This window comes from Microtus oregoni, unplaced genomic scaffold, assembly GCF_018167655.1.
Source record: "Microtus oregoni isolate MIOR12 unplaced genomic scaffold, Mior012 000001F_ref0000356, whole genome shotgun sequence".
Taxonomy (NCBI): Eukaryota; Metazoa; Chordata; class Mammalia; order Rodentia; family Cricetidae; genus Microtus; species Microtus oregoni.
In genome coordinates, this window is record NW_024543060.1 from 2,208,856 (window position 1) to 2,234,892 (window position 26,037).

A 26,037-nucleotide genomic window follows, 5' to 3' on the forward strand; every position below is an offset into this window, starting at 1 on the left:
AGCCGGGCTCTACTCCTTTCCTGCCCACTGCTGTGGGAAGTCCAGTCTCTGAGTCCCCCAGGATATGTCCCCTGGGAAGCTCAGGCTCTTTTTGGCACCAGCTGGGCACTGCCAGGCAGTGTCGGAGTTTGATTGTGTTACAACTTCATAACTTCATTTTCGACTCTACCCAATACCCCAAGCAAATCCTGTCAAAGACCCAAGAGAAGACTAGTCAAGTCAGGGCACGGTCCGCTCCCGGAGTCTTTCTCGAATCAGCCATTGCCCTTTGGGATTCTCTGCCTCGAAGTGAGCCTCCTCCAAAGCCCCCAGGGACTCCTGTGCAAAGAGCTCCTGGTCCCACTCCATGTCTTCTCTGGAGAAGCCGCGGAGGATCTGTCTGGAGCTCCCCAGGCTGCAAGGGAAGGGTAAGGGAGAAGGTCAGGCTCAAGCTGGCGGCAGCATAGGGGGAGGGACCCCCAAGTTAATGCCATTCCTACTGAGACTATCCATTGTTCTGCCAATTCAAGGCTTTAGGGAGAAGCTTAAAGTGATACAGGGTGGGGTGTGGGTGGACTTCAGGGGGCCATTGACCTGGCCTTGAAGGAGGTCAAGGATGAGGGATGGATCATGGCTTCACTACCGTTGAGCACATGGTTTATTACTATGGGAGTAAACTGCTATCAAGAAAACCCTGTATCTATCAGAGTTGAAGGACTTATGGAGTCTGAACAGGCTCTTGTGTCCTGTGGCACGGCCTGAGTGGTTGCCTTGTGTAAGGCAAGGGAAACACGGGGAGTTGGTCCTGGGAACTAATCTTGGGAGAGAAGGGTCTGGCAGCAGAGGTCACAGAAGCCAGTGGCATTAGGTCCTCACAGGGACCAGGCCAGCAGGAAGTCCTGCTCTGCCCAGCAGAGGCTGAGTCAGTGTCTTCCAACACAACAGTATCTCAGCGTAGGTTTGCTTTCTGCTTGGCACTCTACTCTGTAGGTAGAGCTGCCTTTAGAGAATACGCAGAAGGTACAAGCAGCAGACCAGAGAGGAGGCAGGTCTGCACAAAGGACAGCAGTGAGCCAGGCTGCTGGAGGATAGACTGTGAGAAAACACATCGCAGCCAAGCCCTGCCCCCCATAAAGTCAACCAATTCTGCACGCGGGATGAGGGACCAGCACACCCTAAGAAGCACTCCGCGAGTCTGGAACACGTGGAGATTGTCATGTTTCTGCTAAGTCCAAGCACTTACTCTTTTTTGTGGGCTTTGGGCTTGAATTTCAGGGTGTTGAATGCCCCTTCCACAGCCTTGGGCAGGTAAATGGGGTGTCTCTCGAGCCTCCTCTGGGTGCCAGTGACCCTCTGTTCTGTGCTCCTTCGAAATCGGCTGTCTGCAGTGGCGGGAGCAGAGACGGCCTCGGAATGTCTGCGTGGTGCCCGCAGAATCCAGTTGGAATGCAAGCTGTGCTCCTGGGAGCTGGTTGCCACTGGAAGAGAGAAGCAAGTGACCTGGGCAGCTGGCCACTATCGGGGGAGCAGACCTTAAAAGAGGGCGTGAACAGGTGGGCGTTCCACAGCAAAGGAAACACAAGAGGCAGCAGGACTGGGGGGGAGGGGGGGACGGAGTCTGACTCAGCAAGTTTGAGCCTGGGGCGGAGCCCAGATCAGTACTCACTGATGTACTCACTGAAAGATATCCCAAAGTACTGCATATTGCTCAAAAAGATTCTGGTTTTTGTTCAAAGTAAAATTATAAGTAAAATCTGAGTGTGTTGAAAATCCTCCGTGAAAGTCATATGCCCAAGTGTTAATTAACAGTGGTAGTGACCTGCAGGTGGAATTTGTCTTTTAGTTTCTTCTTTCAATTAGTTTTTAGTTTTAATGATGTGCATGTGAGGGTGGGTGCTCTCAGAGGCCAGAAGAGAGGGTTGAACCCCCTGAAGCTAGAATTACAGGAGCGCCGTGTGGGTGCTGGAAACAGAACTCTGGTCCTCTGTGAGAGCAATGGTATCTCCTGCCAGCTGAGCTATGGCTCCCAGCACCTTTCCGTTCTTAATGCTTCTGTGTGCCGTCTGGTTCATTTGTTATACAACGGACATCGATTATTGGTGCTATGGGGGGAGGGAGGTGTCAGAGACAACCTTCAGGAGTCAGGTCTCTCTGGAGGTTGAATTCAGGGTTTCAGGCTCAGGCACTTTTGTCACCGAGCCCTGTCACTGGCTCTTGTATGACTCCTTCCTCCCAATTGCAGCCCTTCCTCCACATTTCCTGGGGGGTGGGAGGTGGGGGGAGGAAGGGAGGGAGTGCTCACCAATATCAGTGATGAACAAAAGGTCACACAAGGTTACATGTGCCAGAACAAAAACTTGGAAGATGCTGGAGGTCCCCTACTCAACACCATAGAAAGCATTGTAAACATTTATAATTCATATATATATATATGTGTGTGTGTGTGTGTGTGTGTGTGTATACATATATATATGTTTAGAGTTTATATAACTATAAACAGCTGCTGGGATGGAGACTCTGAGCCGCCAAACTGCAGAGAGAAAGATGCAGGACTGTGATGTCCTGCAGGAGTCAGGACTCGGGACTTGTCACCTGTGTTGGGGTGGGCTGCCTGGTGATGCAGGTGCTTTTGAGTTACCCCTGCTCTTTGTAAGTAACCCCTCACCCCTACTCCTGTTCATAACCTCAATCAAAATGCACTGGTTCCCCAATTTGGACATTGGTGCAACAACAACAACAAGGCTCGGAACTGAATTTTCAAGTCACTTGCCCAATTTTTTCTTTTATAAAGTGTCCGTACATCAACTATATACGTCTTTAGCCTGTGTGCTTTTGGTTTTGGCTTTGTTGTTTTCGTATATTTGTGAATATGCCTTCCTCGGTTTCTCACCACCCTTGTTTTGTTGTTTTGTGTTTAAGGCAGGGTTTCTCACTATCCTGCTCCCTGAATCAGCTAGCCAGGCTAGACAACAAGCCCCAGGGATCCCTCCAGTTTCTGCCTCCCAAGCACTGAGATCATATGCTCACACCATCACATGTACCTGGCTGCTGGGTCCTGAACTCTGATCCTCACACTTTTGGTGCAAACACGTTATCGACTGAGCCGTATATTCAGTCCCCGAGTTACAGATTTTTGAAACAGAGTCTCCTTATGTAGCCCAGGCTGGCCTCCAAACTCTTGTCTGTCCTTCTAGCTCATCCTTCCAATTGCTGGCATTATAGGTGTGCACCATCCTGCCCAGCCCATTTTAGTCATTCTGAGTACATCATTAGGTAGTACGTTCATATTCGAGAATGCTTTTCCCTCTTACAAAACAGAAACTTTGCCCTGTATGGCACCATTCCCCATTGATAACTTCTTTCTTTAACCATCTCCTCTTGCTTTCCCTTATGACAGTTGTAGTAAAGAAAAAAACTAAACAAAACAAAAACAAACAACAACAATAAAACAGCTCAGATGTAGGCTGAGGCGGTGGCCACAAGAGCGACTGAGACAGGTTAAAAGGATCAAGCCTAACATGACAGTAAAAAAGCCCCTTTCAGCCAGGAAGTTGTGGACCCTGATGCCCTCCCAGGGGCCCACTCACAGCCCACCTCCCCTCAGCACATTAGGGTGCCTCTCCCAGCACTCACCATCAAAGTCCACATCTTCGTTATGCAGGTCGGCCTCAGCCGTCCTCGGCCGTTTCTCTGTGTCCAGTTCTGCAATGATGGAGTCAAAGAAGGCAATAGCCTCGGCCACATCGGTGCTGAACTGGGAGTATTTCTTTGAGGCTGCTTTCTGCAACGGAAGAATGGGGCAGGGGGTGCTGAGAGTTTTTTGAGTGCCAGAAACATTAAAAAGAATTAATATTCCTAAAACTAAATGCATGTGAGGGTTTGGTATTTGTGAGGTTCCAGAGGAAAATTAGATGGTCGAGATGTGGGTTTAATTAGGGGTACTGATCCCTGGACAGATGGAATCTTTTAAAAGACAGAATACTGTGTATCCACAGAGAAGAATAGAATCTGGTCGTTTGTTACAATGTAGACGGAACTGGCGGCCATTACTGGCGGCCATTACTTCATGTGAAATAAATCAAAAACTGCAAGGCAAACACCCCATGTAATCCTTCACATGTAGAAGTTAAAAGATTTTATTTGGTAGAAGTAAAGTGGGGGAAGGGAAGAGAAGGGGTTAATGTGGGCTAAGGCAGACAGGACAGGTTCTAGAGTTCTATGGCACAGCAGAGGTTGTAGTTACAGCAATTTACTCTATGTTCTATAAAGAGCAAGAAGAGAAGCTTGAAAGACAGAAAGAGTGAGCGTTTAAGAAATCCTCACAGTGGAAATGCTCATCCACTCCTTTCTGCACACGCACATCAAAGCATCACGCTCTACACATCAATGCGCATAGCTATTGCACATCAATTAAAGCAATGCAAAGGCGCATTTGATGGAGAGTCTTCTGGAAGGAAGATCCACAGCCGCTGCAGGATTTCTTGTCTCAGAGGGGAACTGGGAGAGGGAAGACAACAGCATCTATTTCTATCCTGGTCGTAGATTTATCATCAGACATGAGAGAAAATAATTTGCCCTTCTTTTGCCTTCACACCGGCCCAGAGACCTTGGGAGAGACCCACCTCATGAAGCCCGGGTACTGTGGTAGGCTCCACAGAGAACTTCAGGTGAGGTGGGCACGAGAGACACACGAATTGAGAAAAACTCCATGAGGAGTTCCAGAGAGACAAACAGGACACTGCTCACCAATGTGGGCTGTTGGATGAGACATGGAATCCCATTCTGTGAGGCTTTGAGTGGGCATGGCATTAAACACGAACAGAATTAAGTCACGGAGCAGAAGGTGGGGTGGCATCTCTAGGTGCACATTAAAAATGAACAGAATTAAGTCACGGAGCAGAAGGTGGGGTGGCATCTCTAGGTGCACATTAAAAATGAACAGAATTAAGTCACGGAGCAGAAGGTGGGGTGGCATCTCTAGGTGCACATTATGGGGTAACCACAGACTCCATTTCTTCCCTATTTTCTTCTTCGAATTGCAAAGAACTTCCTTATAGGAAAAACTGACAAAAGACCACAGCACACACTGAATATTTTGTCATAAAAGTGGGAGATTATTCTCAGACCTTTATCCAACACTCTTTAAAGAGCTGCTGAAAAATGAGAGCAACGAGAGGAAGTGGGAAGCCCGCTGGCAAGGAGAGCTCATCCTCCCACAGGCAGACCTCATCCCCCCCCACCCCCCCACCACCCATGTTTCTAGAAGATGGAAAGCAGTAAGGAGGCTAGGGAAGAAACCGCAGTTCCCAGGACAGCAGGAATAGAGAGAGCAGCTGGGCACTATTTGAGCACCAGAAAGCTGAGACGTTGCAAATGTGGTGTCCTGGGTACCAAGGGCTGAGAGTGGTTTCAGGACTTCCAATGTGACTCACTTCCACCTCAGCTGCATGCACAGCCTTGATTGTTCCATGTTTCCTATTCCTTTGTAACTCTCTGCTGTCTCTGACTTAGAACAGGATGTGTCATGGAATGCAAGCCCCTTGACACTGAACTCCCCAGCTTCCTGAACTATAAGAATAAATCTATCTTCTTCATAAATTACTCAACATCAGATCATCTGTTAGAGCAACTGAAAATACACTAAGACCACAAGTTTTATATTTTGGTGATTTCAAAAAATTATTGTCTTCCCAGCCATTTGATGACAATGCTGCATTGTCTTTTGAGTTGTCTCTGATGAGAAATCTGTAGCTTTTAATCTTTGTCCCATTGTATAAAATATGTCCTTTTCCCTCTTAGCTTCCCAGAAGTTTTCTCATGAAACACCTAGGTTTTACTGGTGTGATTTATCTTCCTGATCATTATTTTAAGCTTCTGGATTCTGTGGTTTGCTGTGTACAGTCCTTGTTGTAAAGTCCACAGCTACCGGGTCCCCACCGCTTTCCTCCCTCCCTGCTTCTCTGATTGCATTTGAGTTGTTCCTCTACCGTCCCACCCTTGCCAGAGCGCTGCTGGGCTCTTTTGCTAACTTTTCTTGTTGAGTTTGTTCTGAGTGTTTCTCATCTTCCATTCTGTCTTCACCTCTGCTCATCCCTTCCTTGTCTGTCTGTCATCTGCTGGTGAACCCATCATCTTAGTTAGGGTTCTTTACTATAATAAAACACTGTGGAGAGGAAAAGGTTGATTCATCTTACAGCTGTAGTCCATCACCCAGCAAAGTCGGGCTGGATACTCAAGGCAAGAACCAAAAGCAGAAACTGCAGCAAAGACCATGGAGGCGTGCTGCTGACTAGCTGGTTCCCATGGCTTGCTCAGTCTTTGTATAGCACCCAGGACCAGCAGCCCTCAGGTGACACCAGCCATGGGGACTAAGCCTCCCATATCAATCATCAATCAAGAAAATGCCCACAGACTTGCCCAGGGGCTAATCTGGTGGGTGGGTGTTTCTTAACTGTGGTTTGCTTTCCCCAAATAACTCTAGCTTGTGTCAAGTTGACATTAAAAAAAACAGCCAGAACAATTGATTCCTTGTGAATTTGACACACAAACACATTTTTATTCAAATATAACCTTTCCTTTCTTATTTATTCCCAAGATCTTATTGAGACATTAATATCAATGACTCAATATAAGACATATGCCAACCTTTTAAAGCCCCACATACTTTAAAAATTCAAACATCTTTAAAAATTAGCTTCTTTAAAATACCCAAAGTCTCTCTCAAAGTTCAGTTTCACTATAGCATCCAGTCTCTCTAAAATCCCCAAAGTCTTTTTTAAAATATCCAGTCTCTCTCTGAAATATTCAAGGTCTGTCTAAAATACCAAAGTTTCTGTAAAATCCCAAAGTTTCTCTAAGATTTCCAAGATACGAGTTCCTGTAAAATCAAAAAGCAAGTAATTATTATTTTTTTTATTCCAAGAAGGAAGAACCAGAGCACAGTTGCAACATGAACAAGGCAAAACTAAACTCCAAAAGCGTAAATAGCTCAGTGTCTGATGTCTGACATTCAGAATAATCTTCTGTTCTCCAGAAGACGTGGAGAGTTTCTCTGGCCCCGCCCTCACAGCACACTCAGCCTGTCTCACTAGCTCCAGCTACCTGCGCTCCACAGTGGCCGCTGTTCTCAGAGGTCATCCCGCAGTTCCGGCTTCTCCGGATTCCTGGGGTCTCTGCAGCTGGGCTGCACTGTCACCAATAGCCTCACATAGAATCTGTCTTCAGGAACTTGAACCCTGCCACAGGGTACCAAACCTTAACTTCTCTCCATAACCTCTTCAGACTTGGGTCTTCAATTACAACTGAGGCTGCGTCTTTACCAATGGCCTGTCCTGGTGCCAAGCTGATCTCCATGACCTCTTCGTGCCTTCAAATCCAGGACTATCTGTGGGATTCTTAGATGCACAGTCAAGCTGCCAGCACAAGGTACAGCCGTGGCCGCCCTGTCCCACAGATTGTGTGTACTGGCCGTGAGAAACACTTCCCTGAAGATTTTGCCTCCAAGATTCTTCCTTTTTTCAATCACAGCTGATCCTTTAGCATCAGCTCATCAGAACTCCAGAAGTGTTGTTCAAAATATTGAACAACCTGAGATTCTTTAATGGGTTCTTTCAAACTTCCCTGTGAAATTTCAAAGGCCAGGCCTCCATTACCTGTATTGCTCTAAGCATTGTCCCCCAAGTTCCCACGACAGCTTATTAAGCTCTGGGCACTCAATAGCATTTCTAGTTCAATGTCTCAAAGTCTTTCCACAACCCTCCTCAAAATACGGCCAGGTCTGTCACAGAAATAGTTATTAATTTCTGTCTTAGATAGGATTTCTATTGCTGCAATAAAACACCATGACCAAAAGTAAGTTGGAGAGAAAAGGGTTGATTTCATCTTATAGCTACAGTTTATCATCTAGCAAAGTCAGGCCAGGAACTCAGGGCAGGAACTATAGACAGGCCCTGAAGCAGGGACCATGGAGGAGTGCTGCTTTCTGTCTGGCTCCCATGATTTGCTCAGCCTGTTTTCTCATAGCACCCAGGACCACAAGCCTGAGGGTGCCAGCTCCCAGTGAACTGGGACCTCCCACATCAATCATTAACAACAACAACAACAAAAGTGCCCACAGGCTTGCCCATGGGTCAAACTCGCAGGTGACTTTCTCTGTTGAAGCTCCTTCCCCAAATAATTCAAGATTGTGTCAAGTAGACAGAAAAGGAACTAACACCCTCACCGGAGGCCCTCCTTATTCGTGATGCATCTGTGGCTTTTCTGGTCTGGTCATTGGATTCATTCTGAAAGTTTCTGTCTTTTGACTGGAATTCTCCACAGACATGTTTTCTACTTTTCCCACTCAGACTTTCAGCATCAAAAAATTGTTTAGAAACAATTCACTCCGGCTGGTCCCAACATCCGTCACTCTGAGTCTTGTCTGTTTGGTGTCTTGTTTCTTGACACCTCTTTCATTTCCCCTTCCTCGTGTGATGTTTTTGTTTAAATCTACACACTGTGTTGTCAATAGGCACTGCGGATATGGGTATCTGAAAGCTGTCTTTGTTTTGCTAGACCTTCAGTTTGGCTTTTTGTCAGTCTTAGGCAGTCTGCTGATGTCATACTCTTTTGTTGCTATGGTTACCATGTGTGGATCATTTTTTAATCTCTCTTGAAACACCATGCTTAAAGTGGAGGCTAATTAATTTCCAAAGCACTTCTTTTTCCTCGGTGTAGGTTCCCTCTGTGATGCAGTTGCCAGAGGCTCCTTTCCCCACTCTGTGGCTGTCTCTTGGCAGTGTCCCATCTAGGGACCTACTAGATGCTTGTTTGCATGGTAGTGGGAGGCAGGGAGACAGTCCCAGACTTAGGTAGTACCTTGTGTTTGAGGATGTGACCTCTCAGAAGTGGTGTACTCCTCAGCATCTGTCGTCTTGGACCCAATATCCCTCAGAAACTCCCATACTGCCCTCCCCAGGAAACTTGTTTCAGGAGCTGTAGAAGAATAATCTGGCCTGAGGTTTTTACGATAGCATCTGGAAGGAACCTTCAGCATCTGGTCTCTCCCATAGGCCTGAACTGTAAGGAATACTGGCTTAGGGTCTGCCAGTCTTTGTGGGCATCTACTTATGACAATAGAGAGAGCTTCCTGTATTTGTGACTTTCTGGGCCTCCTCTGACTCCCCAGTTCCTGATTTGCCAGTTGTCAACAGGTCTAGGAGGCTTTAGGTCTAGGAGGCTTTCCAGGTATGTGGCTGCCTTACTTAAGCAGGTACAGCTGTCCTGCTGAGGCAAGATGAAGGCAACATGATGAAGACAAGAGAAGGGGGAAAGAGCCTCCTGTTGCATGGGAGAGCACTTGTTTGTTCCCGGCTGCTCAGCCCCGAAATAATCACACAGAAACTATACTATTTGCAATACTGTTTGGCCAATAGCTTAAGCATATTTCTGGCTAACTCATATCTTAAATTAACACATCTCCATTAATCTTAGGCTTCTCAGCTGCCCTGGGTGTGTCTTACTTTCTTTGGAGTGCTTCTCGTTTTTTCCCCCTCAAGCCTTGTGTTAAAGCTTACATGAAAATATTAATAAACTCTGCTTTATACACTAGCCAGTCCTGAAATTCTTCTCTGTATCAGAGTTAAGAATCCTGCTTTGGCCTGAGGTTTTGGCCTAAACGTCTAGGCAAATTCCTAGAGTTGTCGGGAGTGGCAACAGGGAGCTCTGCTGCTGCCTCCACCTCCCCCAGTGAATAGCAACACTTACTGCAAGCTGCATCCAATTCTCCCCTTGGATTTTAATTTGGCTGATTTCCCAGGGACCTCAGCTATCTGATGCTGCCAAGAGAAACTATAAACTTGCTGCATATTTGGGTTGTTGTTGTAGAAATGGGTATGGACAAGGAATGGCTCATTCTTCAAATCTCAGAACCTTGGAAGGGGAGGCAGAGGATCAGGAGTTTGTGGCCTTCTAGGCTGTATGACACCCTACTTAGAAACATAAAATAAAATATTAAAAAGATGGAATGGAAATATAGCTCAGTGGTAGAGCACTTGTCTAGAACAAATGAAGAACACAGTTCAATTCCCAATATCATCAAAACATAAGTTAATTGATTAATAACATTAACTAAAATGAGAATCTTATTTTTCTAGATCTCTACATCCTGAATATCTCTCAAATTAATGTTATAATTTTCATTTTTTTGTATCTATTTTACATTGAGACAAAATAACTTCCTGTATCTTATTGTATGTACAAGATCAAGTCAAAGCAAGAGCAACATAAACCTTGAATGCTTTTCCAGACAGGGTTTCTCTGTGTAACAGTCCTAGCTGTCCTGGAACTTGCTCTGTAAACCAGGCTAACCTCAAATTCACAGAGGTCGGCCTGCCTCTGCCTCCTGAGTGTAGTCCTTAAAGGACTACTCTTTTGTTTAATTCTTTAAAAGTCACAACTGCATGCATGGTTCCACCAAGTTTTGAACTATTGCTCAAGAAAGAGGGTGTTTCCATGGCGGCCTCTTTTCCTTGTGTCCTGGATCCTCTAGTTAGTCTTTGTCTGTCTTCCTAAGATTTCTTTCTGGAAATATAAGCAAACATGTAGGGCACACACAGGATGATGAAAACCTATAATCCCAAGATCCAGATAACTGAAATAGGAGGTGAGTTAAAGGCTAGCCTAGGTTACACAGTGAAGTGAGTCTTATCAAGAAAAAGTAAGTGAGGAGCCAGGAGATAAAGGCACTTACTACAGAAGTCTAATAACCCTGAATTCGACCCCTGGAACCCATCCAAACATAGAAAGAGAGAGCTCTGACCTCCACACATATGCATGCCATGACCCATGAATCCATCATGCTCACACACACACACACACACACACACACACATAATAATAATAAGTAGATAAATTTTCTGTTTTTCTCCTTATTATGGTGTTTTGCCTGTGTATATGTTTGTGTACCATGCATGTGCAGTGCCCTTGGAGGTCAAAAGAAAGCACTGGATACCTAACCAGAGTATTGTAGTTACAGGTGGTTGTGAGCTACTTCCTGGGGGCTGGGAATCCAACCCAAGTCCTCTGGAAAAGCATCGAGTGCTCTTAACCACTGAGCCATCTGGGAGACAGCTGGGAGACAGCTCAGAAGCTTGCTGTGTGAGCGTGGAGACTTGAGTTTGGATCCACAGAACCCACATGAAGTCAGGTGAGGTAACAAACACATGGAGAATCCCCAGGGAGGCTAGCCTGGTTTACACAGCAGTGAGCAAGAGTCCCCATCTCAGACACAGTGGAAATCAAGCACAGACACCCCGAGTTGCCCTCTGATCAACACATAGACAAACATCCATTCACAAATATGAGAAGGCACACATGGACACACACACACACACACAAGATTTTCAGAAACAGTGAGTATATTTATTCTCGTGTTTACTCAGTGAGTCATATATAATACACACCTGTGAACACTGCCATCTTCACTCTGCATCCAGAGTTCAGCTCCCTAGTCTACAGAGAACCATCTTGTCCCTCTTAATAGCTGGATAGTTTTCCATTATAGCCACACAATATGGCCACAAATAATCTTTGGATTATTCTTCATCTTCGACTCTAGCAATTAGTGTCGCAATGAAGAGTCTCACGTCTGTGTTGTTTTGAACATTGCCAGTAGGAGCCTAGCTTAAGGTAGAGCTGGGTGCGTGAGTGCCCAGCTTACTGTGAATAAATATTGAAGCCACAGTGGTGAGTAAATGACAGCTGGGCGTTTCCTTCATGGGTCCCCTTGGAAACGCCTCTGAGTGGATGTGGGGCTATTTTCACATGCAGAAGATGAGGCTTGCTTCTGATCTTTCTGCCTTCCACGGTCTCCCTGACCCACGCTTACGACAGTTCCTCCTCTCAGACACCCAGAGGCTGAGGATTTCAGGATCCAGCTGACATTACGGAAAAACCTACCTTACAAAGAGGTGACCAGCAGGATGGGGTGTCTGTTACCAGCACACTGAGTGAGCTCAAGAGTCCTACAGCCAGGAGCTCAGAACTCCAGGCAGACTCCACTGTTTCCTCTGTTCCTTAACTGTTTAGAAAGGCCTGGTGTAATGCATGTAGTCTGCTTCCTGGTGTAGGCTGATGTCCCCTTTGCCATTTCTCCTTCTCCAGCTACTAGGGAGGGGGTTATCTATGCCAGAGAACAGAGAGCACTCATTTGTACTATGCATATCATTGTTCAAGCTCCCCTGACCCTGCTGCTTCATCAAGCAGAAGCTTGCACTGCTCTTCCTGGATGGAATCTTTTGCACATTTCCAAGCCAAACCCCCTCATAGTTCTCACTTCAGTTTCTGACTCCCTGGAGGCAAACACCATGGTTTTTCTGCATTTAGGCTGTCAGTCTGCCCTACTGGTATACCTAGGCTGCTTCTTTCTTCGGGGCTCTGTGAGTTATTATCTGCAGACCTGAGTCCTTCCATAGGAACTTCCCATGTAAACAGCAACCAGAGGAGGGGGAGGGAGATGCTCGCTGCACCCAGTGCCAGGGAAACCTCCGCGAGCTTCTAGTCCCTTTCACCCTTTCCAACCTGTCTATCCGTGCCCTCCTAACCCACCCTCCCCTACCCCGATGGTCAGAGAGTCATTTCCTGTCTTCTCTCCTCTTTGAAGTCCTCACCATGGTTGCACAGACAGAGCTGGGCATGCTCTTCCATGCTAGAGTTCTGCCTTGTGTGCGTGGGTCCACCCGTTGGACACTGAGTCATGCCCACTGCCACTCTACCCTAGAGCCACACCTCTTTTGGCCAAGCACACAGGGTGGAGGACACTTCTACAAAATGTGATCTAATCAGAGGACTTTAAGATAAGCTTTGAGAGCTTCAACTACATTATCCTGCCTTCTGCCATCCCTGCCTGTGGGGATGAGGATGATGTCAAAAAGCATTGTGTATCTTTATTTCTTTTCTTTCTTTGTTTTAGGCAGGGTCTTATTATATGGCCATCTGGTCTGGAACTCACAGAGATCCACCTGCCCCTCCTTCCTGAATGCCAGCGGATTAAAGATGTGCACCCATATACCCAGCTCCAATATGCATCTGTTCTTTTAACACTACAGTATTTAAAGAGCGAGGTGCCCATAACTGAATGGGATTTTATTTCTTAAAAGGTGAGAGTTTGTGAAACAAGACCTATCTATAAGCAAAACAACTCCAAGAGAGTAGTCACTGGGATATGAATGCAGGCATGCACGCAGCCTCATACCCGTTCTCCACAGAGAAGCTAGCTGATAAACTTGTCCAACTTTAACGAAAACTCAATGGAGTAGACAGCAGAGCTGAGGAGATCAATACAAAGAGATAAGAGAAAGGAAATAACCCTAGAACCACTCGTTGTTGCTGTTGTCTACAACCCTTAACCACTATAAGAGCAAAGACATAAACTCTCAGTCAGTAGCAGCCAGGTCCTGTGTTTGGCTGGAACTTCCAGTTCGCTGTGGAAGCCCCACCTCTCTCTCCAAACCCCACCCTCTCAGAAAATCTCCAACAACAACAACAAAAAAAAAGCCGCCAAAAAGTCCAGTTCCACATTCTTGGTGGCTGCAGTAGCTCCTCCCCTGAAGTTGCTAGCTACCCAAAGCACACCATACTTGGGTACACAACTAGTTTGTGGCAGACACATCTTTGCCCCTCGACTCTAGGGTACATAAACACCCCGATTTAGCTGGCCATGTGATTGTGATTTTCTCCTGCCTTCATCTCTGGGATCTGGAGGAGTCATCTGGGAGTTGCTTTGCCCAAAATAAAACTAGTCTTTTACTTTTTAAATTCAGCTTGATCCAGCTTACTGATTTGGCAATGAAACCTTTTATTGGGGTACAGAAAACCTACTACTCAGACCTCAGGCCACGGGGTTCTGGTGCTGTTTACCTGAAGCTAATATGGATCCTACAGGGAGGAAGCTCAGTTCCCAGAATGCCCCTGTTTCATATCTGCTCAGTGTCCCAGGTCATTGTTCTATCTGTGCTTCTGACTGTGGTTTATGATTCCTGGAAAGAAGCCGCATCTGCAATGACTGTGTTGTGGGTCCCCCGGATAGCCTACCTCTGTGTCAGTACTAATATTCTGTGAAAAATTCGATATCTGGATTCTTTTAACCTGGCAGGCCCACCAGCTCCCATCAACCCAAAAGCTAGAATGCAGTCAGATATCGTCTGAGGCCCTGTGGAGAGATTCCTCCATCTTGTCTAACTGTTTCTCTGGCATACCCACCAATATATTTTTTAATTACCTTGATTTATGTCTTTTTTTTTTTGTTCTGTTACTATAAAACTACACAAAACTGCTTCCATGTTAGAACATTATCTTTGGGAAGACCCGAATATGTGTTCCTGGGCCATGGGAACTTAAATATGCTCTATAAGAAATCATATCTTTTATTCCTCTGAGGTGAGAGCCGCTTGTTTCAGCATGAATGAAATAAATCAGGTTTCCTACCACCTCCTCCTTGGATTGTTAGTTTCTGACAGAGACTCATGTGACTCTGCTGTTAAATGAAGCATGTTATAAAGAAAATCCATAAAGAAAGGTAAAGGGACAGATGGGGCAAAATGTGCTGTGCAGGGGAATCAGCTCCCATGTCCCCTAGGGGGCGCTATAATCCCAAACCGCCACTTGTTCTACTCGCTGGTAGAAAGACTTCTGGAACCCAAACTTTCTGGGGGTTATAGGGAGTCTATTACATAGATAACAATTGATCAAATCATTGGTCACTGGTAACTAGGTCAACCTTTCCCCATGCCCAGAGGGCTGCAAGTCCCAAGCTCTCACCGGGCTTTGGGCTTCATCTGCAGCCAGCCCCTTACTACTGCTACCAAAGGATCAGCACACAAAGGCAACCCAGTGGAGATCCTAAGGACTTTAGAAGATTAATGCTAGGAAACAGAGATCAAGACAAATACCCGTTTCATTGCATCATGCAAGTGGAGAAGACCCTAAAATTAATGGACATCCACCTCTCATCCACAAGTCATGGCTCTAGGAATCTCTGGTTTAAAATCTCAGCACTTGGGAAACCAAAGCAGGAGGACTGCCATGAGTTCCAGGTTAGCCTGGGCTCCAGGGTTAAGACACCTTGACTCAAAAAAAAAAAATGTAGCATAAATAAATAAATGCCTTAGAGACCACAGAGTAAGATATACTCATGTATAATCTTTTAATAATCATTTAAAGTGAGTTTTTAATTTTTTACCTTTAAATTTTTTACTTATAAAAACTATTGAGACCCAGTTGTTTACGTAAGCTTGTTACTACATAAACACACACACACACACATACACACACACACATACACACACATACATACACACACAAGTACTGGGGTTGCCAAATTTGACAAATAAAAATATGAAATGGGAACTAAGCTTTGATATCACACAATGAGTAATTTTCTTTCAGTATAAGTAACTACCAAGCCTGCGATGATGTCCCAGCCCTCAGAGTCACAGCTGTCCCTCCCAGGCAGCAGAATCACTTGAGCCTAGGAGTTCAAGACCAGCTTGGGCAACACAGCAAGACTCCATTTCGAAAACTAACAAACAGACACAAAACATAAAAACTCATCTCTCATTTACTGGAAATTCTAATTTAGCTGGGTATCATTTGTTTCAGTTTGCAACCCCAGTGTGGAAAAACAAATGATTGACAAAATACACATCTAAGCTATTATAGTAATTATTTTTAGATCATGGACTTCTAAGTTATTTTTATTTTCTTCTTTCTATTTCTTATGTCCTATAAATTTTATCTAAAGAGCAAATATACCTTTCTAAAATCATATCTTGTGAAACTGAGCAGCCTTGGTGGGCTGACCCTGAGAGCTAAGCATCACCAGGAGAAACAAACCCACTTTGATAATTTGATAAAACTCAGCTGCCTGTGTGGCCTTTCTCTGCAGTCCAGCTGCTGCCCAGGCTCTGTTAGAGTTTTGCACACTTCAATGGGTTCTTGACACCCTTGTGATATCAGGTGACTTTCTTCAGTCAGGTGACAGAGAGAGGTGTACATTTTGCAGTTAATTCCTTCATGCACAGCCCAAGCTGCTCAATGCTAGAAGGTCCAGGGAAGAATGAATGCGCTTTTGTCTGACAGGGATGGGTGAGCAGGAACCCTGACTTAAATAACAAACATCCTACACACTGCGGGCTCCATTGGAGTCAATTCCCTCCCCCAGATGACCCCTCCTCAGCTACCCTGAGCTCTAAGAGTGTTTCTCCATGATGCTAGGATTGAATGCAGGCCCTCATGCTTGCAGAGGCTCCTGGCCATTGAGCCATTTCTCCAGCCCCATAAAAAAAAAAACTGATATAAAACCATTCAAAGAAAATGGCTTCTTAAAGAGCCATTAGCTGTAATGTACATATTATCTATAGTTTGAAGACACCAAAGAGCAGTCTCTTAGGGGTTCTGAAGTGCCGCATTGAAAATAGTAAACTCCATCTTATCTTCATTCTCTCTCTCTCTCTCTGTCTCTCTCTGTCTCTCTCTCTCTGTCTCTCTCTCTGTCTCTCTCTGTCTCTCTCTCTCTCTCTCTCTCTCTCTCTCTCTCTCTCACACACACACACACACACACACACACAGCTGAAATGGAGGATGGAAATGTCCAACTAGATGGCAGTTAAAGTTTCATAGCTCATAGCATCTCAGCATCACTGACTTGGACATTTCAAAGGGATGAGCTTTGTATGCATGAATGAGAGCTAGTTTTTAATGGAGCCAAGGAATGATTACAGGGAAAGAAAGAAGTAAAACAGCTCAGGACATCAGCAGCAGGAAGCGGCACTGTACATAGAGAGGAGCAAGGAGAGGGCCCCCAAAACCTAAGCAAGCAAGTCTGAGGGAGGGGCCCAGAGAGAGCCGCAGAGGATGCTGGGCTTCCTCGTCCTCTTTGATGTGGGGTGATGGCAGAAAAAACAGGAAAGCGGCAAGACAGTGGTTCACCATCCTTAGGGAGAGAGTATCTTCAGTGCTCTTGATGTTGCTGCTTTGTTCCTGAGTCAAAGTCTTTTTATGTAGCCTCCAAGTCAGCCTTGGACTCACCCGAAAACCCAGGCTGGCCTTCAATTGACAATCCTCCTGCTTCGGGCTATTCAGAGAGTTTTCCCCCAACATTTTTATTATACACATACGCGCGCGCGCACACACACATACACACACACACACACACACACACACACACACACACACATATTCTCTGCGTGCGAACAGGAGTATCATCTCATATACCATGGACAGTTCCTGACAGTGTGCTCTCCATGGACATGCTAATAAATGAATAACACACGATCCCTAAAACATCATTGAAGACATTGTCAACCACACATCTCGGGGATCCTTACGTCAGGTACCATGTAAGAAAGTTTAAAATCCGAAATTGGTGGAGGGGGGTGAATGTCACTTCCCTAAGCAATGGGCCTGGTGCTTTCATATCAACAGAATTTTGAACAAGTCCAGATCTTCTTTATGTCTTCGCTGTCCAGCAAGTACCCAGGAAAAGCTGAAGATCACTGTAGCATCTGGATTAGCTCAGTGATGACATGTGCTTTTGCATGGCCCTAACTTTCTGTGGATGTTTCTTCTTTCCTAATTGCCCAGCCTCTGCTGCCCCTTCATTACTCGGGCGCGCAGGTCATCTCAGGTGCTTTGAGTGAACGTGTATGGAGCCATCCACTCTCTGATTGGCCTTTTACTGGGCTCTTTCTCCCTCACCCTCTCTCTCCCTTATCTTTTTTCTTCGTTCTTTGAAAAAGCTGTTAGTTGAAATATAGGAATTCGAAAGTTAACTGTAGAGGCTGGAGTGATGGTTCTGTCTATGAGCATGTACTACTCATACAGAGGACCAGAATTCAGCTCTCTGCATCCACACCAGGCAGCTACAATCCCTACTAACATTCAGAATCCGAGCAGATTTATTCTGTATATAATAGGCAATAGCTGTTATAAAGCCTTGCCCCCATGCTTTTAAAGGGTGATTAACTATTAAAAGGGTAATTAACTAATTAAATATGCTAATGTTAAGTGCCCAGAAGAGGTCTAAGCAGGCTTTTGCTCAGTAAACTTCAAGTATAAACCTTGGTTTTTCGAGACAGGGATTCTCCGTAACTTTTGGTTCGTATCCTGGAACTAGCTCTGGTAGACCAGGCTGGCCTCGAACTCACAGAGATCTGCCTGCCTCTGCCTTCCGAGTGCTGGGATTAAAGGCATGCACCTCTACTGCCCAGCCAGAAAATGTTCTTACAATGTATGCAACATAGTGCTATGCATGTAAGCCTCTAGCAGATACAACATGATAAAACTGTTATTAGAAATTTTGTTCATTTTCAAATGACTTTTTAGGTATGAATTTAATGATCATTCAATGACTGTATCAATAAATGATTTCAGATTTTGTCTGGAGTATAGATAAAACTACAAGAAAAATAAATCTTAAAAGACTTACATGTAGTTAGGTTAACCATAAACAAAGTGCTGTCTACAAGGTATTTGTAGTAAAGTTTTAAAAATGTGTTGTGTCTAAAACAGTTAGTGTTTCTTAGATTACTGATCTACTTTCAGTAAAATTTTAAAAGGGCTAACTCTAACTTGAAAAAAAATAAAAATTTAATGTTTTGAATCTTAGTTTTTCCAAGTCTTCTTTCAGAAGAATCAGAGTTCATTTAAATTTCTGTTTAGGCTGAAATGATTTTAAAGACTTCCTAGCCCTAGTTAAATGGGTCTATCACACACATGTGCACTAAGTGCTATCTCTTTATGGTAATTGATGTGATTTTATAGAAACTATAAAAATATTTCAAAATAACTTTTATCTAAAGGATTTCACGGGGTCAAATTTTAATGCACCAGGGCTGGGGAGCAGCTCAGTGGGAAAAGTGTTTCCTGAACAAGCTTGACAGTCAGAGTTTGAGTCTCTAACACCTACCCCAAGCTGGGGGCAGACAGGCAGATCCCTCAAGATACTGACCAGTAACAGTGGGAGACCCTCCCTTAAAGAGGTAGTGTAGACAGCAATAGAGAAGGCTATCTACTATCCTACTCTTGGTGAGCACCCACACAGTCGGCATCCACACACCTCTGAGTTCATACCACACATGTGCACACATACACAATTTAATACACTAATATAAAACTAGAACTTAATTCTCTGTGTCTAAAGTAAGAAAGCGCAAGTTAAATGCATGTCCCTTGTGTGTTACATAAGCCTTCAAGATGCAGTATTTAGGAGAATGTCTGAGTTACTTTCTTTTTGCAGTGATAAGACGCTATGACCAAGGCTACTTATGAACGAGTTTATTGGGGCTTGATGACCATTTCAGAGGGTTGGAGTCCGTGACCATTACAGCAGAGAACATGGCAGCAGGCTGACAGGCATGGTGCTGGAGCAGTAGCTGAACATTTACATTCTCACACACAAATTAGGGGCAGAGTGAGAGAATTAACTAGAAATGGCATGGCTTTTTGAACTTCAAAGCCCACCCCAACAGTGACATGCCTCCTCCAAAAAAGGCCACATCTTCTAATCTTTCCCAAATATATATGAATAACCATATAACCATTCTCATTCAAACAAACTCAGAGAACATTTTCCCAAGCTGGTATCCTCCAAACTAAAATTGTTAGTGGAGCTAACCTTTCCCAGGGCAGTTCCTAATTGTATCATGAACTAGTCCTCTAGGCAATGATAACTAGATAAGCCCTAATATTGGGCATGTTTAATTATTAAAAGGCAATGGCACTGGTCATCAAGTAGTACAGCTATATGTCAGTACTCGATTTTTCAGAGTTTTTTCTTTTTAGGATTTATTTATTGTAGCGGCGTAAATGAATGCAGACAGATTGTAAAAATATATATAGTTTTAATGTAGAAATAGACTTACAGAACCACCATTCCCGCGGAGACCAGGAAAGCAGAAGAGACAGCTCGGAGCACGCTCTCCAAATTTATAGGTAGACATTAGCCCGAGGCGAACACGCCCCTTAAGGGGCGGGACTTATCCCTACAATTTATGTTATTTTTATATGTATGTGTACATGTATGTGTGAGTGAATGTCATATGTGTGCTTAGGGAGGTCAGAGAAGTCACTAGATCCTTGAGCCAGGATCTAGTGACTTCCTTTGCTTGGGTTTTCTGAAAGAGCAGCAAAGGATGTTGACCTCTTTGCCATCTCTCCAGCCCTACAAACTAGTTTTCTTTAAGAATTTTTATTTATTGGCTGTGTTTTATATTCGTCTTATGTAACTCAGTGGCCACCACTTGTTAATATCCTACAAAATCAGTTTCTAACAAAGGACCTTAGACTAATCCCCCTCTCACACACACCCAGGATACCAGGAAATCATCCATAGGACAGACAGCATGAAATTCAAGAATGAACTTCAAGTGGGCTTGGCCTAAGAGCCATCCCTTTAGCCATATTGCTTAGTTGATTAAAATCCACCATAAAGGGCTTTATTGGCACTAACTCCTTAGTCTCTGTTACTTGTCACTCATGATGTGGGACCATATCAGCCCATCTGGGACAGTTTTTGTCCCAGTAATGAAGGAAAGTTGATATTAAACCAGATGGCTAATCATCAATATCTTCAAAGAAAATTGCTCAGAAGCAAGAAGGGGGTTATCATCTCTGAATGAATGCACCCTGGGCAGGGGATTCCTGCCTTTCATTGAGAAGCTAAAGCATGGGGGTCTTGAGTTTGAGGACAGCCAGGGTTTCATAGGAAGAACCTTGCTGTATGAGCTCCTTCTGCTCCTTCAGCCAATAGCCTTTAAGATACCAGCCCACTTGGGTGTGGTCTCTTGTACTATAAATGCAGTTGTAAAGCATGCACTTGCTCTCTTGCTTCCTCTGTCTTTCTTCCTCTGTGTCTCAGTAACTGACTGTAGACTGACCTTTCCTCTTCCCAGCATTCTCCTGTTCTCATCACCCCACCTCTACTTCCTGCCTAGTTACCCCACCTATACTTCCTGCCTGGCTACTGGCCAGCCAATCAGTGTTTTATTAAAATACAAGTGACAGGGAACAGACCATTCTCCCACAGCACATAAAGAAACCCTGTCTCAAAAAGCCAAAATTTAAAAATATAAATAAAAGAAATAGAGTTTAAAATAAAGCCACATAAAGATGAAAAATACACAGAGAGTCTGGATACTGTATGTTATTGTGTTGTCTTTAAAATATTTGATGGCTAAGGAAGGAACAAAAGCTGCTAAAAAGATATTTGATTATAAATGCTGTTGGATTAATCCAACATGTATATTTTGAAAATGCCTTGACTTCAAAATTTAAGTCAATAGGTATGTTACTTTAGAGAAAAGATTTTTCTTTTGTTTCCACAGGAAATGAGAGGCTATTGATTCATTCTGGGCTAAGAAAAATAAGGTTTGATCAAGGAAGACCTCCTGAGAAATCTCTGATATGAGCAGATGGCCCAGATGTCTGAGTTCTACATCCCAGAACAGTTTCAAGACTGCTGGCTGAGATGATCAAGCTTCACAGAATATTCCATTCAGGACTTGACCATAATTCAAAATTTTCTTTAGGTCCCCATAAGAATATCAGTGCCCCAAATCAATAGGAAGTAGCCTGGAAATACCCACATTATGAAAAATGGATTATGTTTAGAATATTGGTTACAGGGCTGGAGAGGTGGCTCAGAGGTTAAGAGCACTGACTATTTTTTCAGAGGTCCTGAGTTCAATTCCCAGCAACCAGATGTTGGCTCATAGCCATCCATAATGAGATCTGGTGCCCTCTTCTGGCATGCAAGCATACATGGAAGGAATGTTGTATACATAATAAATAAATAAATCTTAAAAAAAATACTAAAAAAAGAATATTGGTTACATGTTATGGATAGTGGTTAGAAGAAAAGCTAAACAAAGGAGATTCAATTCAGAGTTCTTGTTTTGAAAAAGTGGGGGAAAGTGCTGTGGGACAATGGTCTGTACCTCGTCATTTGTATTTTAATAAAATGCTAATTGGCCAGTAGCCAGATAGGAAGTTTAGGCAGGCAACTAGGCAGGAAGTAGAGGCAGGGCAATGAGAACAAGAGAATTCTGGGAAAAAGAAAGATTCAGTCTGTAGTCATCATTCAGACACAGAGGAAGCATGATGTGACTGCCTCACTGTAAAAGGTACCAAGCCACATGGCTAACACAGACAAGAATTATGGGCTAATATAAGTTATAAGAGTTAATAAGAAGCCTGAGCTAACAGGCCAACCAGTATATAATTAATGTAGACCTCTGTGTATTTCTTTGGGACTAAATGGACATGGGACCTCTATCAACAGAATTTGTTTCAAAACCAGCAGCAGAAATGAACTCACTTATGCCAGGCTTTCCAAAAGCAACTTGAGCTGAGAAGTTACAGGACTGTGGTCTTATGCAAGGTCGCATGTGCTCTAACCTTGGCCCCTCCAATGCTGCTTGTGATATTTGTTTCAGCAATAAAAGTATTTCAGAGATTTTCACAAACCCAGCATATCACCGCAAATACCTCAAAACTGAGGTCTGAAGACAAAGAAGAGAACTGTCTGGACAGTAGTGAAGACATTTTAGACAGGTTTGTGCTGTCAGATCGCTGAAACAATGGTTCCCTGAAAATTAAAAAAAAAATCTCAAGGCTAAGAAACTACATCAGTCGATAAAGTGCTTGCCACACAAGCATAAGGACTTGAGTTCAGTCCCACCACCCACATAAAAAGTGCACTTACAATCCCAGTGCCCGGGAAGTGGGTCCCAGGGATATGCTGGCCAGTCAGCCTAGCCTAATTTGTGAGCCCCAGATCTCAGAGAGAAATGCTGTCCCCAAATCCAAGTAGATGGCTCATGAGCTCATGGGCAGTAAGTCTGAAGTTGACCTCTTACGTGCATGCACACACACACACACACACACACACACACACACACACACACACAAAGGAGAATTTAAATTCCCCTAGGCATCTTACGCTTGCAGTAGGGAAAGACTGAAACCCTGCTCTCAGAGAAGAAACTTGCCTCCAGGAAAGAGACATCCTGCGGTGCTAACAACTTTTCTAGACCACCCTGCAGGACAGACCAGAGGCAAGCTGGTGATGGATTGGTTAGTAATGAGGGGAGCACACTTTGCCCAGGACTGTTTTCCTATACATCCTGCTTGTCCAGTATTAAGCCTGAATTCACGTCAATGTCCTGAAGATGAGTAACTTTTCTCCTCTTCCCACTGCAGCCGAATTAGTTGCCTCCCCTTCCTCCTCTTCTCAATAATCCCATCCTTTAACTGCTTTATGGAGTAGACTGCTCATTATGCCCCCCCCCCCCCCAGAGCCCGGGCTTTGCTCTAAAACTCTGGGGACTGCTGGCCTCCTCTATTTGAACCTCTACCCGATGTGGCCACGTTGACTAAATCTCCTTTCTCTGCCTTTCACGGCTGCTCTTCTCCTGAACTGGAGTTTGTTGGAGCCTCATGAGCCTGGGCTTTGACCCTAAAGCTTCCAGTTACATTGTTTCCAACTCTGATCTCCTTCTGTGGTGTTGGGACGAGATCTCCAACATGTGAATTTTGAGAGACAGCATCCAAGTCAACCCGTAACGGAGAACAGGAAAAAGAATAGTGCAGGCCTAATTCTTGACTGTTGGCAGGACCACGAGGGCATTTCGGGAGGAAAGAGCTCTCATGGTGGCTACCCTGCTGGCCCTGGAGACTGAATAGCCGGCAGCCTACTTTCTGTAGGCTGAGGGCAAAGGATGCCAGCAGCTGGTCTGTGGCTGCTGGTTGGGCGTTCCTGGCATTTCTGTGGGAATAAACATGGGTGTAGCAGGATGGACTGGGTACCAGCACCTGTAGGATGGCACTACTCCTCCCAAGGCATGGCACCACGTCCAAGGCTCAGCCTCATAACAGACCCAGAAAAGTGAAAGGAGCAGGAAAAAAAATCAAACTTTGGTCTGTTCTCCATCAGCACCCTTTCAATATTCGCCCTTCAAATGTAAAAGACCCTGAAACAATGGCCCAAAGAGCAACAGAACTGCCCAGTGCCAACAGAGAAAATAGGCTGAAACCCTGGCACCAGGAGGAGGAGCTTGCCTCCCTGGAAGGGATGGCGCAGGGCTCAGACAGCCTCTCTCAGAGCTAAATCAGCATATGCATTTCCATAAAACTGCAACATTGTCTTTTCTATAAAATTGAAATGCGATTCCAGGAAGGGGAGAGAATCTAAGAATTTTCTCCCTCTAGTTCTGTTCAAACTGTAAATAAATCCATTTTTCTTTACCAGTGGCTGCTCCCAAATAAATTTCTTCTGAAATCCGGGGAAATGAAAGAGTAGTTTCTGAACGGAGCTGCCAGATAGCCTGCAGTGGTCACACCTGGCGGGTGGCCATGTCATGCTCCGCGGGGAGCAGCTTTTGTGTGCCCATCCTCCGTCCTCAGCACTGTCAGTAGCCAGTTGTGTCCTAAAAGGGAGGGCTCCGTCTGCAGGCAAACACAGAACTGTTCTCCGCCAGCAGCTAAGCAAGACCCCATTCCCAGGAGACTCAGGCTGGAAGGAAGCCCAGAGCCTGCGGCCCTCTTCACCCCCAGTACCAGTTCCAGTAGAAGAAACTGGCTCAAACCCTATAGCTAACTGGCATGGGTTTCAGCATCTTGACCCCGGACTAGGAGGCCCTCTTCGGGGCTCAACACTGACACACTTTTACAGCTAAAAGGATTATTTAACCCATTTCCACCTGGTATTAAGTGCAAACAATTGAAACCTGTTAGCTAAGCCCGGCCCTGGAGATTTGATAACAGTCCAATCAGCCATTCAACATTAATGGACCTTGGGGAGCCCACAGAACTCTCTGGGGGAGGGAGTGGGGTCTGCTCTGAGCACTTAATCTGGCCATCAGGAAAACGTTCACTAGAAATATTCAACAGGCGACATTCAAACTACGGGTACAATAAATAATGAGAAACAATGGGAAACAGCAGCATGACGACAGAGTGGCCTGGTGGCACATTCAGGGGGCCCAGGTGGGAAGAGTGCCAGCTCAGGGCCATCCTAGGCTACATAGAGAAACCCTTGGCATAAAATGAAACATGCAAAGGAAATGAATAAAGGGAGTCATTGGCCCAGCGGACAGAGATGGGTCCCTGCACCTCAGTTTGCCCTTCCGAAACAGGTCTGGCATATTCGCGAGCTAGAAAAGAAGAGGAAGGTAATATCTGCCAAGCCTTGAAGTGAGCACCAACAGTGAGGCAAACACACAGGTTTCTCTCCCGGATGTCACCCTTGTGTCTGGCTCCAGGCCTTTCGCAAGTGACGACAGCAATTATTTTAAGAAGAGTAAAGCATTCGTGGGAAATTCCTTGCTGTTCCGCTAAGCCATGCAAGCATTGCCCCCTTTATCAAGTCAGACAATAAGTAATATGTTCAGACACCAGTGCGGAACCTGGTGGCTCTGAAGCCCCAGCCCTCGCCCTCTGCTCTGGATCCGGTCCGCCTATCTCCTCAGGATCCAGGGAGGTGTGGGAACTGAAGCCCATAATGGAACCTGTCAGACCCACTCAAGAGGGAGGACGTCCAGCAAGTGTCCCAAGACCGGGAAGAACCACGGCTAGCAGCCAGCCTGTTCCACACTTACTTTGCCTTCTGCTGGGGTCTTTTGTGCTCCTTTGGAGGACTTGGAGGAGGTGGACCCAACGCCCTGTGTGCGCCGGGGCCTCAGGTCACCCAGGCTGCTGAGATATTTCTTTCGCAGGGCCAGCAGCTCCTGAAGATATTGCAGGCAGTCCTGGGTGCGGGAGTACATCCAGGCACGGTCCTCCTGCTGCAGGTAATGCAGGCTGGTGTCCATGCTGTGGGTGCTTCTGTACTTCTTCAAGGACTCGCCGGCCTTCTCGAAGTGGTCCCCAACCACGTACATGGAGCTACTACGAATCAGCCTGACATTGGGGTTGGCTCCTGCGTAGTAGGGGCCCTCGGCTGCCGCCTTCCCTTGAGGGCCGTGGTGGAGGATGGAATGGATCTTTCTGAACATAGTCTCCGTTTCCCTCCGTGGGAACCGTTGG

At 45.2% G+C, this 26,037-nt stretch overlaps 1 protein-coding gene across 1 annotated transcript; it reads right to left on the reverse strand.

The window, feature by feature from the left end:
• Positions 1-219: 219 nt before the first annotated feature.
• On the reverse strand, positions 220-26,006 carry CUNH13orf42 (chromosome unknown C13orf42 homolog). The gene is made up of 5 exons (XM_041664886.1): positions 25,623-26,006; positions 11,782-11,808; positions 3,613-3,760; positions 1,223-1,457; positions 220-394 (listed from the first exon to the last, which is right to left on the reverse strand). Exons 1-5 carry the CDS (start codon positions 26,004-26,006, stop codon positions 220-222), a joined length of 969 nt encoding a protein of 322 aa, XP_041520820.1.
• Between the last annotated feature and the right edge of the window lie 31 nt (positions 26,007-26,037).

What these genes read in the sequence shown, in the direction of transcription:
- CUNH13orf42 (XM_041664886.1), bottom strand. Translation starts at nt 26,006, where the DNA reads ATGTTCAGAAAGATCCATTCCATCCTCCACCACGGCCCTCAAGGGAAG. An exon ending in GCAAGCCTCATCTTCTGCAT is followed by an intron (nt 3,761 to 11,781) that starts GTGAAAATAGCC and finishes CTTCCGTTGCAG; the next exon opens with AAAGCAGCCTCAAAGAAATA. An exon ending in CGAAGATGTGGACTTTGATG is followed by an intron (nt 1,458 to 3,612) that starts GTGAGTGCTGGG and finishes TCTCTCTTCCAG; the next exon opens with TGGCAACCAGCTCCCAGGAG.